The sequence below is a fragment of the Mandrillus leucophaeus genome, unplaced genomic scaffold (assembly GCF_000951045.1).
Source record: "Mandrillus leucophaeus isolate KB7577 unplaced genomic scaffold, Mleu.le_1.0 Scaffold661, whole genome shotgun sequence".
Classification (NCBI taxonomy): domain Eukaryota; kingdom Metazoa; phylum Chordata; class Mammalia; order Primates; family Cercopithecidae; genus Mandrillus; species Mandrillus leucophaeus.
The window spans coordinates 801,522-817,101 of NW_012107153.1; the positions used below are offsets into that span (position 1 = coordinate 801,522).

At 36.7% G+C, this 15,580-nt stretch overlaps 1 protein-coding gene across 3 annotated transcripts in view; it reads right to left on the bottom strand.

Annotated features, from left to right (window-relative positions):
- Window positions 1-15,580, bottom strand: part of THOC2 (THO complex 2) — a 142,837-nt gene that overhangs the window by 22,962 nt on the left and 104,295 nt on the right. For 2 of the 3 annotated variants that reach the window (XM_012001501.1, XM_012001500.1), the window contains exons 19-29: window positions 13,946-14,042; window positions 11,812-11,929; window positions 9,765-9,944; window positions 8,597-8,761; window positions 4,818-5,093; window positions 3,650-3,791; window positions 3,037-3,194; window positions 1,654-1,782; window positions 1,173-1,304; window positions 898-1,082; window positions 222-400 (exon numbers count right to left, since the gene is read on the bottom strand). In XM_012001501.1, the coding sequence (XP_011856891.1) occupies window positions 222-400; window positions 898-1,082; window positions 1,173-1,304; window positions 1,654-1,782; window positions 3,037-3,194; window positions 3,650-3,791; window positions 4,818-5,093; window positions 8,597-8,761; window positions 9,765-9,944; window positions 11,812-11,929; window positions 13,946-14,042 (1,761 nt within the window). Of the gene's footprint in view, window positions 1-221; window positions 401-754; window positions 821-897; window positions 1,083-1,172; window positions 1,305-1,653; window positions 1,783-3,036; window positions 3,195-3,649; window positions 3,792-4,817; window positions 5,094-8,596; window positions 8,762-9,764; window positions 9,945-11,811; window positions 11,930-13,945; window positions 14,043-15,580 lie in introns of all 3 variants that reach the window. The other variant, XM_012001499.1, reaches the window with a different exon arrangement.

Consider the following 15,580-nt stretch of genomic DNA (forward strand, 5'->3'; position numbering starts at 1 on the left):
TTAACAAGCCCCTAAATGTAAATAAGCTACAATTTCACAGCAAAATGATCAGAGAATAATTAGAAAGAAACAGCAGGCTGATTACTTCTTAACATTTATATACTCCTATCTAGGGAATAAAAAGTAATACTAAGCCAGCATTGTACTAATTCTGTGATATTAAACATTTTACTTTGTTGAAATAAAATATATTACTTATAAGTTTCTACAAATAAGCATACCAGTCTCCTCAGTACTGCTTTCATCCGATTTAGATGCACTTCCTATTGATGATGAAGAAGGCCCACCACCAGGCCCATTTTGCACACTGGCAACTGCATTCCTCGGAGGGGGGTCTTTGTGATGAAACTCATTTTCAGGTATCATGTATGACTTTCTACTTTTCAACTGCCCAGAGTAGCTGAAAGTCGCACAAAGTGTTTAAATATACAAACACAAATCAAAAAACATAAACATGAGGTTTTTAAGAATTAGCAAGTTATTCATTCTACTATGTAGTTCTAGAGAATTAAAAAAATACCAATTTTTAATAAGTTCTTGAAGGTTTTTATAGAATGCCCAACTTTCTTAAAAATTACAATTTCACTATAAACTAATCCTTAAACTAAGATGGCTTTTTTCTTTTACTCTTGAAGATCTGTTAACTATGATGATAAAATTATATTTCCTCCCAATCAAGAAATATTATATATGACTTTTGAAACTATCATCCAGTATAGACCGGAAGTTGATAATCAGAAGTGGTAACTCTCACCAGCCTGTGGGAACATGATCGCATAATCTCCCATAATCTCCTGAAGGCAGAAGATAAACTTCAACACTGTAAAACATTTTAAAGTCTTCAGAATCCTTCTGTCATCTAGTCTTGTAAATCACATTAAAATATAATTTTGTTACCCCATAGCCAATGCATATAGATCTGGCCTCTTCTCTTTTTCTTCTTGGCAGATTTTGTGTACTCTTCTTTCCAAAGCTTGACCCAGATTCAAAACTTTTGGGTACCAAGGAAGTATTTTTGTTAGCACAATCAAGATATTCCTGATGTGAGTATATTCGCCTGTTTCAAGGCAATGTACCGATGCCTACAACAAACATTTTCAGATCCATTATTATAAAAGTACAAGTATAAAGAGAAAAATCTGCCTTTGAAAAACCCAATTTTTTTTTTTTACCTTGGTTAGTTTGTAATGCCATTTATGTACAACATGTCGAAAATTTTCATAGTCTAATTGATCAGCCTTATTTCCACCATCAAAACCAGTTGCCCGTAATATGGTAAGGAATCCTGGATAGTTTCCACATTCCTAAGGAAACAATGTTTGTCACTTTTAAGGAAAAATTATGATCCACAAAATCGCAGAAACTGAAACTTAAGTAGACTAGATCAATGTTTCCATATAAAACCATCATGCGTATTTTGATAAGTAGTCACAAAAAGTTCAACTTATACAAAGATAATAATTTGGAACGTCAGTTTGAGAGAGAATAAAAAACTATACAGAACTTTTTAATAATGAATTAATTGTGCTTATAAACACGGTTTTACAACTGAATCTTAAACTCAGCTTCTCTTTTAAAACTCAACAATCTAGACATTAATGGATGTGGTCATTATATACACGGGTAAAATATAAGGGTTTTTATTAATCATACCTTTTCATATGTGGCTCTATCACTATGCCACCTGGTCACAGTCTCTAACATGCAGCACAGAAACCTTCCATATCGACTGGCTTCATTTTCAGTACAGCTTGCAACTGTGTAAATTATGTCAGAGAAAACCTACAGGAAAAAAATGTTTAAAAAATATAAACAAATCAAGGTCAAAATCATTTAAAAATATTAGAAGATTCTCTTATAGCAAGTCATAATAAACAGGTAAGCTTAGTCGAAATGTATATTCCCTTTATATAATGACACTGCAGAGACCTTTGGAGATTTTGGCTTTTGTGGGGAAATAGTGAATTCATAAAACAACCACCCAAAACAAGAACTTTTATATAGAAAGCTGATTTACAGTGACAGGGGAAAAAAAAAAAAAAAAAAAACTGTCATTATTATTACATAATAGTTTTTTTTATTACATAATAGTTTCTTAACCACTTAGCCATACATATTACTGGGTTTATGGGGAGAGTAAACAGAGGAGATGCTAATAGAAATTAAAAATAGGCAGCTGACATGCTGGAACAAACATTATGTTTTGTGGGAGTTTTTTTGTTTGTTTGTTTTTGAGATAGAGTCTCACTCTGTCACCCAGGCTGGAGTGCCATGGTGCGATCTCGGCTCACTGCAAGCTCTGTCTCCCGGGTTCACGCCATTCTCCTGCCTCAGCCTCCCGAGTAGCTGGGACAACAGGCACCCGCCACCACGCCTGGCTATTTTTTTTGTATTTTTTTAGTACAGACGGGGTTTCACCGTGTTAGCCAGGATGGTCTCAATCTCCCGACCTCGTGATCCACCCGCCTCGGACTCCCAAAGTACTAGGATTACAGGCATGAGCCACCGTGCCCGGCCACATTATGTTTTTAAACCAAAAAATGTACTAATAAGAAAAAAGCTAAATGCAAAATGTAAATACGACCATACTAAAAAGTTTCCCTGCTTTTATATGTGTGTGAAGGTGTAAACTTTTGTCTTTTTTCTTTTCTTTTTTTTTTTTTTGAGAAGTGAAGGTTAAGAATGGAGAAGAGAGTTCTACCTATTATGATACAACATGTAAACTCAAATAGTTAATAGTTTAACCTTGAGTGACTATTACATATCAGGTGCTTTTTATGTGTAGTGATTCATTTAATCCTCACAACAATCTTATGAAGCAGGTACTTATGCTTTACAGATAAGAAAACAGGCACAGAGAGGTTAAATAACTTGCCAAAGATCATACAGCTAGAAAATAGTAGATCTAGGATTCAAGTTCAGACACTTGGTTCCTGAGTTCATGCTTTTTAAACAAACACACAATAATACCTCTATAAATTATAATGTTAGCTATCTTTGTGTGAGAATTTTTTAAAGGTTGCAATAAAAACTTACTCGATCATAGCAAAGAAGTGTGGAAAAATTTGGAGTTTTCTGTTGATGTACCAATTCAACAAAACGAGCACAGTAAACGGCATCAATTGCTGAAAAAATACATCGAGGAAATATACACAGCTGTAGAAATTTTGTGATGGTCTCATTTTTGGTAGATTCTAAAAATAAAGGAAGAATATATTAAGTGGTAAACTTCTTCCTCAAGTGCCTCAAAGCCACTAAACATGACAACATATTACCTTTAGTGTAGAGAATACTATAAGACCACAAACTATTTATAGTTTGTAACCAAATGTCATGCCTGGTCATGATTATCATTTTTACTATGTGGACTTTTTTTCTATCTATGATTTCTCCAGAAATATGTTTTATACAGAAAAGTTGAATGACAAGCTGCCAATATGTAGTTAAAAGTTAATTAACTTCACCAGCAAACTATATCAGTTCCTCTAGTGAACGTGAAGTTGATTCTGCATTAACGAATAACCAAAGAATGGGATAGAGAACACTGAGTTGAAATACAAACATAATACACTGTAACACCTGTAAAGTTATAATGTTTTGTTTTCTGCAATTCACCAGCATCGGGAATGTAACAATTCCAACAACTTACTTGCTAAAAGCCAGTTGTCCTTTTCCAGTTTCAATCTCTGTAGAACTCTCTGTACATGTTCCATCTGTTTCTTTTCTTCTTCAAGAAGCTTGTCCTGAAGGGCAGTACAGCGCTCCTTCTCTTTTTTCTTTTTATTTGGGGGCTACAAAGAATAAATCAGATACTTTTCTAAATATATGCACATTACCTTTCTTCTTTTAATTGAAAAGTTTAAAGAGATAAAGGCTGACAGTTTATAACTACTTTAACATGAATATAGGTCCACCTGAATGTGCTTTTATCTTCATTCAACACACTCATAACACTGTCATGGCATCTTCACACACCATCAAAACAGGCTACATTTGCAACACTGATACTATCAGTCTCAGGCATGGTGTCATCTTTGACTCTTCCTTCTCCTTTATACCAAGACTGGTTTACAAGCCTTGCACACTGCCACTACCTCCATCAGTCTATGCTCTCACAATAGACTGCCTAAAAAGCCACCTAGCTGGTCTTTAGCCTAATGCTAGTCCCTTCCCCTATCAAAAGCATCTTTCACACTGCTGTCATGAGTAATCTGTTTCAAGTACCATTTTTTACATTACTCTCCTGCTCAGGAATCTAAAATAGCCCTCAATTTTACCAAGTCTATTTTTCTCCCTGACTTCCAATGCCCTACATAATCTGGCCCCATCATATTCATATGTATCACTAAGTACATTCACTATGTGAAAGTGAATCAGTAAACGTGATCTCCCTAAACCTCAATGTACTTCCTGTCTTTGCTGGAACCCTATGGTGACCTCCCTATCTGCTTCCATATTTCCAAACCTAATCTACCTTCAAGGCCGGTCCATTTCAAGACTCAGCTTTTCAACAGTCTTCTCCTAAAGCACTCACTTCTTGAGAACGACTGATCTTGCTATTAGAGTCAAACGAATCACTTTAAGTTACCAGCATAGTCATCAGTAGAAAAGGACACTCAAATAATTTTTGATTAATCATAATCTCCACCTAGTCACCAACCTCCTGGCCCTCCACTCAGAATAACTATTAAACCCCATTTAAGAAAATATTATATAGCAACAAGATCACTGTTTTAAGGAACCAGAGCTAAAATAATTTCAAAATATAGGTGAGACCATAAAGTTATTGCACTTGAACTACTAGAACAAAAACCTACCATTTCCTGATTGTCATCAATTGCTTTCATCTGGACTTTAAGTTTATTGACTTCTCGTTCATAGCTGGTGTGTGGAACTGCAAGGTCATACATTGTCAATGACCAGAATGTGGCATAGAATTGAGGGCTGATGTCATCCCAGACTTTGGAAACATGTAAGGAGACCACTGCTTCATGGACAGGCGCCATCACCATCTCACATGATGTAATGTACTTATGAACTTTATGTTGCTGTTTACTTCCCTTTTCTGATTTTTTAAGTTCATCATACTTTGACTGTAGATAAAAAGTAAAAATACATACATACATACATACACACACAACATAATTTATAGCTTTGACTTTCATGGTATAAAAATCTATATTCCCTTCTAAAGAATCAAAAGATGACCAATCTCAAAACTGTTATAGAAATTCTAGTTTCTTACCAACAACATTTATTTTAAGATAAATCATCTCTGGAAGATATTCCAATCTTTAGTACTGTGTGCCAACTAGGAGATAAGGGCTCTTATCTAATCTGACCTGTTGAGTAAAGTGAACAGGGTATATGCATGTCCCCCTCTTCCATTCCTCCACCCTACTCCCTCTTGCTGCTATATCAGGGATTGAACATGTAGGGTTTCCAGTCCTGCTTTTGAGATATTCAAGGGAACAAATAGAAGGTCTTAACATGAGAAAAGAGGAAGAATGGAACTAATAACAGTCAACTAGGACAGAACGTAGTATCACTACATGTAGACCCTACCAACTGTTAAAATTCGTCAATTAAAAAGCTGGATCAAGAGATTGAGGAGGGCAGATCCCTTGAGGTCAGGAGTTCAAGACCAGCCCGGCCAGCATGGCAAAACCCCATCTCTACGAAAAATTAGCCAGGTGTGGTGGCACATGCCTGTAATCCCAGCTACTTCGGAGGCTGAGGTGAGAGGATCACTTGAACCCCAGAGGCGGAAGTTGCAATGAGCTGAGATCATGCCCCTGCACTCCAGACTGGGTAACAGAAGGAGACTGTCTCAAAAAAGAAAAAGAAAAAAAAAAAAAAGCTGGATCAACATTAAGAAAAGTTACGAGAAATTTGTTTTAAGACTGCTAAGTAGGGTGACCAATTGTCAGGGTTTTCTGGGGATTTGGGGGTTTCTGGGGATTTAAGACTTCAGTGCCAAAACTGGGAACATCTCAGGCAAACCGGAACCAACTGGTTACTCTATTGCTAAGCCAAATAAATTTTTCTGTGAAAAGCTTTGGTATATTGAAGTTTAAAGCATGTGAGAACTGATGCTGCAGCTTCTTTTGCTTAACTGATTTAACCTAATTTGGGGGAAAAGTCAGAAGAATGCCATATTCTTAATTTTGTGAGGAAAAAAAATTGTTAGTACAATGGGAGGGGCTGTAGAGATATGTGTATGCCAAATATATTATACATATATATACACACACAAAATATATATATATACATATTCTCTATATATGAAGATAACATATATGAAAATAACATACATATATATGAACATATATATATATATATATATGAGAGAAGATAACACAGAGTTGCTGCTATTGTTTCACATCCTTCAGTCTCTTTAGGACGAATGAGCTCTCATGCAGAAAATTTTGTTTGGGTTAGGTATCACCCTTAATACGAACCTAAAGGATGTCCTAAAACTAGTTACTTCTTTATGTTAGAAAATGACTTAAATCATTCTATTTGTGCTAAACACATAACCCAAAATAAGATGATCAAAGGTTCTGCTTCCAGTTCTACACTGTGATAGGCAAAAGAGTCTCAGCTCCTTACAGCTCAGTTACCTGCCTTCCTTCCTGACTGCTCAATTTTACAACTGTTCTAGAATTTTACAATTATTCTAGAAGTGGGAAGATTTACGCTCCGTTACTCCCACTTTAGAGAGCATGCTGACAACCACTGAGACCACATAAGTGACAAAGTTACAAAGAACATTAGTTATGAAAAAGGAGTCCCAATTGCATCAGAAACCTGAGGGAATAGCAGTTGGGAAAACAGAGAATTTTTTTTAATTTAGAGGACAGGTCTTATTGAAGGTAACTAATATGAATCTAGATGAGCAGAATGACTTCTAAGGTTCTAACAAAACGGGATAAAATAGGGCTGATGCTATCTGCATAAAAGACAGCCTAGCTACCTGTTCTGGGCAAGATCTAGGATGTGAACCAGGTAAAAGCCTATCTTTCAGAACTGTGTCTCAAGGTGGACCACAACCTCAACAGTTAAAACTAAAAATTAGTTTATCGGTATGAGAGGGTTACATGATAGCTCCAGTCTCCCTCCTCTGGGTCTGAATCTGTGATTTCTATTGTTAGGAACCCCATAGTCACTATCTAGTTAGAAAAATAGGCTTGGTCAGAAAAGAAGGCTATACTTCATATTTACCTAGGATGAATATGTCCTTGTCTAAAGTCAGTTTAACTCCCACTTCACGTTCACACCTTCAGTCAAATGAAGAGACATAACAGTTCTGCATTTCAAATCGCCTGGGGAGCCAGACTTATGGAATAGAACTGATATCTACAATTATTGCTGTACTTCTCACTATTGTTCAAAAATCTCATCTCAAGAATCTGAGCAGGCCAGGCACAGTGGCTCATGCCTGTAATGCCAGCACTTTGGGAGGCCAAGGCAGGCGGATCACCTGAGGTCAGGAGTTTGAGACCAGCCTGGCCAACATGGCAAAACCCCATCTCTTCTAAAAATACAAAAATTAGCTGGGTGTGATGGTGGGCACCTGTAATCCCAGCTACTTGGGAGCTTGGGATAGGAGTTGAGCCCAAGAAGTGAAAGTTGCAGTGAGCTGAGATTACACCACTGCACTCCAGCCTGGGAGACAGAGCGAGACTCCGTCTCCAAAAAAAAAAAAAAAAAAATCTGAGCAGCGTTTGGCTGAATTATCTCCAAGAGAGCCTGCTGATAGTCAATTTATAGAGGGGACATAGCAGTCACCTCTTCAACAGCGGTTTTCACTCAAGAAGCAAAAGCAAGGATCCCAGGGCAGCTAGGATGCCCATCCAGTGCAACCACAAGGTTGCTGGGAAACCCCTTTTCCAGAGAGTGGCATGTTGCCTACAGATACAAGATTTATATCTGACTTGGCTAGAATGACCTGCTCCATTTTCTGACCTGGCAAAGTTCAGCCAACCTCAGACAATCAGGTGTTCCTGTTTGCTAGGATTCCATATTGCTGATTAGTGTGTTCACTTAGCACAGGGCAGGTCAGAATTCCTAAGATGAAGCAACTCTCCCACCTCTGTCTGTCAAGAAATCGGGTACTCTCTTGCACAGCTGAGAATGATCTACCATGGGGTGTGACAACAGTAAGACAATACACAAAGACAGCATACAATTCTCTGGATTGAGAGGATCTAAAGGGGAAGAAGCTAGCCTAACACCACTCCCTTATTGTCTTTTCCCCTTCAGAGTGTATACATAACACAGGAATTTCTGCATAGTGCTAACAAAGTGATAATTAAATCAAGTAACAGTTAGGAAAGAAGTGGGAGACTGTAGCAGTTGATATGTAAACACTAACAGCAGATGTTTGATTAAATGATTAGACTCCAAATTTCTCATCACCTTTTTTGTATACCTCTACCACACAGCTCTGTACCCCTATTGGAAACAAAGAAGGAATCCTAGTTTAAGGGCCAAAACCTTCCCCTAAAATCTGTAGTGAAATGTACTTACAGATAAAATAGTTAAGAAATAATTTGGATCGTTCTTGAGCGGCAGAAAAGACACTTGTACTTACCGAAATATGATGCGCATACATTGGCCTAGACAGGAAAAATGCTGCATCATGGGGTGTATGAAATTCATTACAGAGTACATCAATTGAAGGCACTCGCTTTATATAATCTTCTGTGCTCAGATTAGATGCTAAAAACCCACCAAACTGCACCAGGGTATCATGACACTAAATTTAAAAAATAAGACAAAATCAACATATTTTCCAAAGTGATTAAGAAGTCATTTCAGGAATATTTTAACAATTAAGAATCCAAATGTTATAACTTAAAAGGACTTTAGAGACCATCTACAAGTATAATCACATGACCATATTACGAAAAAAGATGCCAAGGCCCTGACAGGTTGACTAATCCCAGGCTTTACTAGCCAACTAGGTCTCTTAAATGTCAAGCTGTTGTTCATCACTTTTAGTGGAATATATTTACCTAAATCAAATAAGATAATAACCATAGACAAACAGAAGTCAATTCCTTTGCCCTTAAAAGAAGAAAACTTTATTTACAGAATATATTTATAAATATTAAGTACCAAAACTTAAGATCAGCCCACAAAATGTGTTTAACTATCATCAACTACAATGCAAAGAAAAAGAGAGATAGCAACCCAGCCTGGGCAACATGGCAGAGCTCCGACTCTACAAAAAAAATCCAAAAATTAACCAGGCATGGTGGTGCATGCCTATAGTCCCCAGCTACTTGGGAGACTCAGGTAGACTGATCACTTGAGCCAGGGAGGTAGAGGCTACAGTGAGCTGAGATCATGCACTGCACTCTAGCCTGGGTAACAGAGTGAGGCCTTGTCTTAAAAAAAAAAAAGGAAAAGAGAGCGAGCATGCATGAGGGAGCAAGCAAGCAAGCATCTATTCTGTTATGACTGAGATTTCCAGAGATCAGGAAAGATATAGATGCAAACAACTTGAAGTTGCAGGAATTTAATGATGTAATATTTAATTAATTGACAGCCTTACACATAACATATCTTGGAGCTATCTCTTAAATATCATAATTTACATAGAAATAGGCCCTATTTCCAGAATGTCTTTCACATTAGATTAGGATGTCTCATATTCACATGCTGTGCAAAAATGACATTTTTCAAATTATAACACATTATCTTCCTTTAACAGGATTAAAAACATGTACATAAACATAAAAGCCACTTTAACTTACCTGGTCATAGAGCTTTCCCACAAGTTTCAAATGTTTCTCTCCACCTTCCTGAAAGATTACCCCATTTCTCTGCTGAGCCATAAGCAGACAGAGAGGAAGGGCAAGATCATGGTCCAATAGAGCATCCTTTAATCTCTGAGAGGATTTTTTAGTGTTTCTGATCTGACCAAAATAACCACCCTGCACGAGAAAAGACACAAATTTACCAGTGTACAGTACATAACCCATGCTAATTTGAAAAAAGGCAGAAAAAAGTTGAGTTAAAATCCTTAATATAAAAAACTCCTACATTCCACATTCCTTCCCTTACACAAATTTATTTCAGTGACTATTACAGACTACAGCCACTGGCTTAAAAGCAAATGTCAACTGAATTTAAATTTTTGCAAATTTTCCATTTTCCACCTTGCAGTCCGTCATAAAGGATTATTCGTTATTCAGTATGGCACAGATTCAACAGAGCAACTAAGAGTTAAGGGAGTGAGGATATCAAAGATCACAGAAGATTTAGTAATTATTTAGTAATTTTATTTATTTATTTATTTATTTATTTATTGAGACAGAGTCTCACTCTCTTGCCCAGGCTGGAGTGCAATGGCGAGATCTTGGCTCACTGCAACCTCCGCCTCCTAAGTTCAAGCAATTCTCCTGCCTCAGCCGCCCAAGTAGCTGGGATTACAGGTGCCCACCACTACGTGTGGCTAATTTTTTGTATTTTTAGTAGAGGTGGGGTTTTGCCATATTGGCCAGGCTGGTCTCAAACTCCTGACCTCAGGTGATCCACCCACCTCTCAAAGTGCTGGGATTATAAGCGTGAGCCACCACGCCCGGCCTTATTTGGTAATTATTTTCCTTATGGATGCATTTCTTATTGTCTTTTTTTTTTCTTTTTTATTATACTTTAAGTTCTAGGGTACATGTGCACAATGTGCAGGTTTGTTACATATGTATACATGTGCCATGTTGGTGTGCTGAACCCATTAACTCGTCATTTACATTAGGTATATCCCCCAATGCTATCCCTCCCCTGTCCCTCCACCCCACAACAGGCCCTGGTGTGTGATGTTCCCCTTCCTGTGTCCAAGTATTCTCATTGTTCAATTCCCACTTATGAGTGAGAACATGCGGTGTTTGGTTTTCTGTTCTTGTGATAGTTTGCTGAGAATGATGGTTTCCAGCTGCATTCACATCCCTGCAAAGGACATGAACTCATCCTTTTTTATGGCTGCATAGTATTCCATGGTGTATATGTGCCACATTTTCTTAATCTAGTCTATCATTGATGGACATTTGGGTTGGTTCCAAGTCTTTGCTATTGTGAATAGTGCCACAATAAACATACGTGTGCATGTGTCTTTACAGCAGCATGATTTATAATCCTTTGGGTATATACCCAGTAATGGGATGGCTGGGTCAAATGGTATTTCTAGTTCTAGATCCTTGAGGAATCGCCACACTGTCTTCCACAATGGTTGAACTAGCTTACAGTCCCACCAATAGTGTAAAAGTGTTCCTATTTCTCCACATCCTCTCCAGCACCTGTTGTTTCCTGACTTTTTAATGATCGCCATTCTAACTGGTGTGAGATGGTATCTCATTGTGGTTTTGATTTGCATTTCTCTGATGGCTAGAAAATTTTTGCAATCTACTCATCTGACAAAGGGCTAATATCCAGAACCTACAAAGAACTCAAACAAATTTACAAGAAAAAAACAAACAACCCCATCAAAAAGTAGGCAAAGGATATGAACAGACACTTCTCAAAAGAAGACATTTATGCAGCCAACAGACACATGAAAAAATGCTCATCATCACTAGCCATCAGAGAAATACTTACTGTCTTTTATACTTTGTTTCAGCTTTTTTAAAAAGTTGAAGTAATTACTGTATCTCAATTTCAAAAGGGGGGTAGGGGTGGTTGTGAAAGGAAGGTATGTATGGCTTTGACATTTGGTTTTATAAACTTACATATTGTTTGGATTCTTTACTATGACCATGCATACATTATGAATTTTAAAAGTTGATGAACAAAAATAGCAATTCTTACCTCAGCTTTTAGCTGCTCTCCACCAGTCATAGCCTCTAGTTGCTCCATTGTCATTTCCTCTGTAATTTCTATTCCTGCCATTTTTTGCACCACTTCTTTCAATATAAGCAGGTCAAAACTATTCAAAAAGAAAAAAGAAACAGTCTATAGTTAGACCTTCAAATATAAAAGTAACAATATATTGTAATTAATATACTGAGAAACCCTAAATTATTTGTATATAAATATGGGGGAAGGGGCGGAAGCAGTTTTTAACTGCATTCCTAGAACTATATTGACAAATACTTGGTGTGTAAGTTCATTTTAACTTTTACTTGGAAATAATTTCAAATTTACAGATTGGATGGAAAAATAAAAACAGTACAAAACTCACCCATATATCCTTTACCTCAACTTCACCTGGTAACATTTTTACTCCTGCTTGATCATTTGCATTTCCTCTCCCTCTCTGGAGCCCCTTTCTACATACATAGTCAGACACTCAATTTTTTAATCATTTGAGGGAAATTTATATACCATGGCCTTTTACCCCTAAAATTTCTAAGACTGCATTTCCTAAGAGAGCTATTCTCTTAAATAACCACAGCACAGTTATCCATTTTAGTACATCAAACACTGATAAAATACTTAAATCTACCATTGATATTTCATTTTATCAGTTGACCCAATAAAGTCCTTCACAGCATTTTTTCTCCTCCAATACAGGATGGCCAAAACATTTTTGATGGTATAGAGCCATTTCTAAATAATCCGTTTACTAAAAAGGGACAAAGATGTAGCATGGTCACATACACTTGGAAGAGAGGCAGGGAAGGAAGGAAAAAAAGAAGTTCTAAGCTGTGATATCCGAGCCAAAGATGACAATTTAGTGGCCAGCCCAGAGCACATTTCAGTAATGTGCCAACAGTTACGCTTTTTAATCGTCAAAGTTTAGGACTACCAATGAAAATAATATCTTACGTCCTCCAAGATCTTCTTTAATTAGTTAATCTAAACAAAGTAAAAACATTCTTTCCTAAAAACTCTAGATGTTTCTCCAAACGTAAAGTCAGACATACCCAAGACACAAGCTAATAGACAAAAGAACCATTTTCTAAGATTCTTATTAAGGGTTTGTTCTCTCAACTTGCCGTGCTTTCCTTAGTTGCTTTTTTTTTTGTTTTTTTTTTTTTTTAAAGAAAGCCCTCATGAAAACTAGTATATAAGTACCAATGAAACAGTTTATTTTTTCTTCAAACTATGTTTTAATTAGATGGTCACAAAAACTGTATTCATAGTACAGAAAGCTGAGTTACAGATTTTAAAAATGATATATGTTATTCCGGCCTATAGATAAAGAAGAATAAAAATATATAGAAATGGCAGAGAGATGAGCATAAGGGATGTGCCAAAAAAAAAACATAAGTTTAAATATTTTTTAAGTTTTCCCTAAGCCAAAATAAGAATCTGTCAATAATTACTTAGGTAATACTTGTTTGGAACACCAAATAGCTTTTAATGTTTTGTTTGTTTGCTTTCTACCAGAAAGCTTCTGAAAACAATTTCAGGTTCTTTGATTCTAGTCAGTCTACTTCTCATGAGGTTTAATATACATACATACTAATTCAAACTCTAAGCACTGATATTGGCCCAAAATAAAATAAACTTCAGTATTTATAAAGCAAAAAGGACATTGTCCAAAAGGTATGGAAGCCTTATGTATCTCTAAAACTCAAATTCAAAAATTATGCTTTAAAGGTATTATATACACCCTCAAAATAAACATGTTCCTACCAGATGTTCAATGTGATACAGGTCAATTACTGCATACTGACCTAGTGCAGTATGTTTTGTTATAGGAAGATACACAATATATCATATTAGGCATTTACTCAAAAGCCCAATAGGCAGTCAAAATAAATGAAAGTATATTTTTAGTGCATTAACATATATAGCCAAATAGTACATTTATTCGTGAAAAAAAGTGTCTATTTATGAATAGACTGAAGAATTTCATGTAAATAAGTGAGCAACTATTCTACTTGAGCCTACAACCAACAAGTAAGTAGTCTTTCAGGATAATAGGAGTCTCAATAACCCCAAACCACCAGAAGTACTCTATTGAATTTCGTTATGTATAATTTGCTATGAATACCTTTTGCCCGCCTTTAGCTGATTGGCAACATACTGAAGAAGACCAGCAAGATCAATTGGATATTTACGAAAAACTGCACCACAGAAACTAGCCAGACCTATATGAAATAAAAAAGGAGTAAAAACAACTCATAAAACAAAATGCACAAGTATCATTTCAACTAAACCTCTAAAATAAAATGAGATAGGAATAATTGTATTGCTGATGCTGTTGAATGGAGTTTCATAATAATAACAATAACCAATATTTATTGAGCATACATATGTCAAGCACTGTACCAAGCACTTTATCATGATTATCTCACTTAATCCTTGCAACTATTATCCTAGGTTGGTATCACCTATTGATGAAGCAAATTCAGAACAGATATGTCATGTAACTTGCTCACGGTCACATAGTACAAAGTAGAGCAGTAAGTCAAATCTTTGCAGCCTGATTCCAGAGTTTGTGAAACTAAGATATAACAAAATCTTGCAGATCACTCAGTAAACTTGAATAAATGACAAAATGCCAGCCCCCGAATGTGAGTCAAGGAAAAAAAAAAATCTCTTTTTATCTAAGAACATGCTACTAGTTGTGGAGGTGCAAGAAAATAAAGTATTACCAGACCTAGAAGCAGACAACAGACCAATTTTAACCAATGGTCCTTATCATACCATGAATAGGGAGGAGACTCCAGCCAATACAAGAGTAGGAGATGCAAGTAAAGTCAAGTACTCTGCAAGCTATTCCACAACTATTTGCTAAGCACCTAAATGATATTGGACAAAACTCAAGTCCTGCCCTCAAGGAGCTGAGTCTAGTGGAAGATACAGAAAAGTAAACAAATAACTATGATGAGCAAAATGCTCCATGGGAATATAAAAGAGGAACGCCCAATTCAGACTTGTGGGTGGGAGCATTAACAGAAAAAGCTTTCCAGAGGAAGTGACCTCTAAGCTGAAATCTAATGAATAAACAGAACACGGAGTGGGCCATGAAGGGTATTCCAAGTCAAGTGAATAATGGGCAAAAGTTCATGGAAAGTACAAGAAGTTCAGTATTAATGGAATCTAGAATATTGGGAAGCAGGGAAAAGATGAGGCTAGAACAGTGCAAAAGGACCTGATTTCAAAAGAACTTACTTGTATGACTTATTAAACATTTCGGACTTTAAAGGACAATGGGGAGCCACTGCAAGATTCCGCTATCAGATACAATAAGTTGAAAGAAAGGGAACTGGCTGCTAGAAACCAAAGGTACAAGAATTAAAAAGAAATATGGTTAGTTTTTTTGGTTAAACTAAGTCAAGTTTTTGTTCTTTTAAGATGACTGGAACCTCAGGATGGAATGGGAAGAAATGAGACTAGCTCCCTTACGATCAACTCCTATAAAATAATGTTAGTTAAAAAGGAGATTTTCAGCTAGGCATGGTGGCTCATGCCTGTAGTCCCAGCACTTTGGGAGGCCAAGGTGGGCAGATCACTTGAGGTCAGGAGTTCGAGACCAGCCTGGCCAACATGGTGAAACCCTGCCTCTAACGAAAATACAAAAATTAGCTGGGCATGGTGGCGCATGCCTGTAATCCCAACTACTAGGGAAGCTGAGGCAGGAGAATTGCTAGAACCTGGGAAGCGGAGGCTGCAGTGAGTCGAG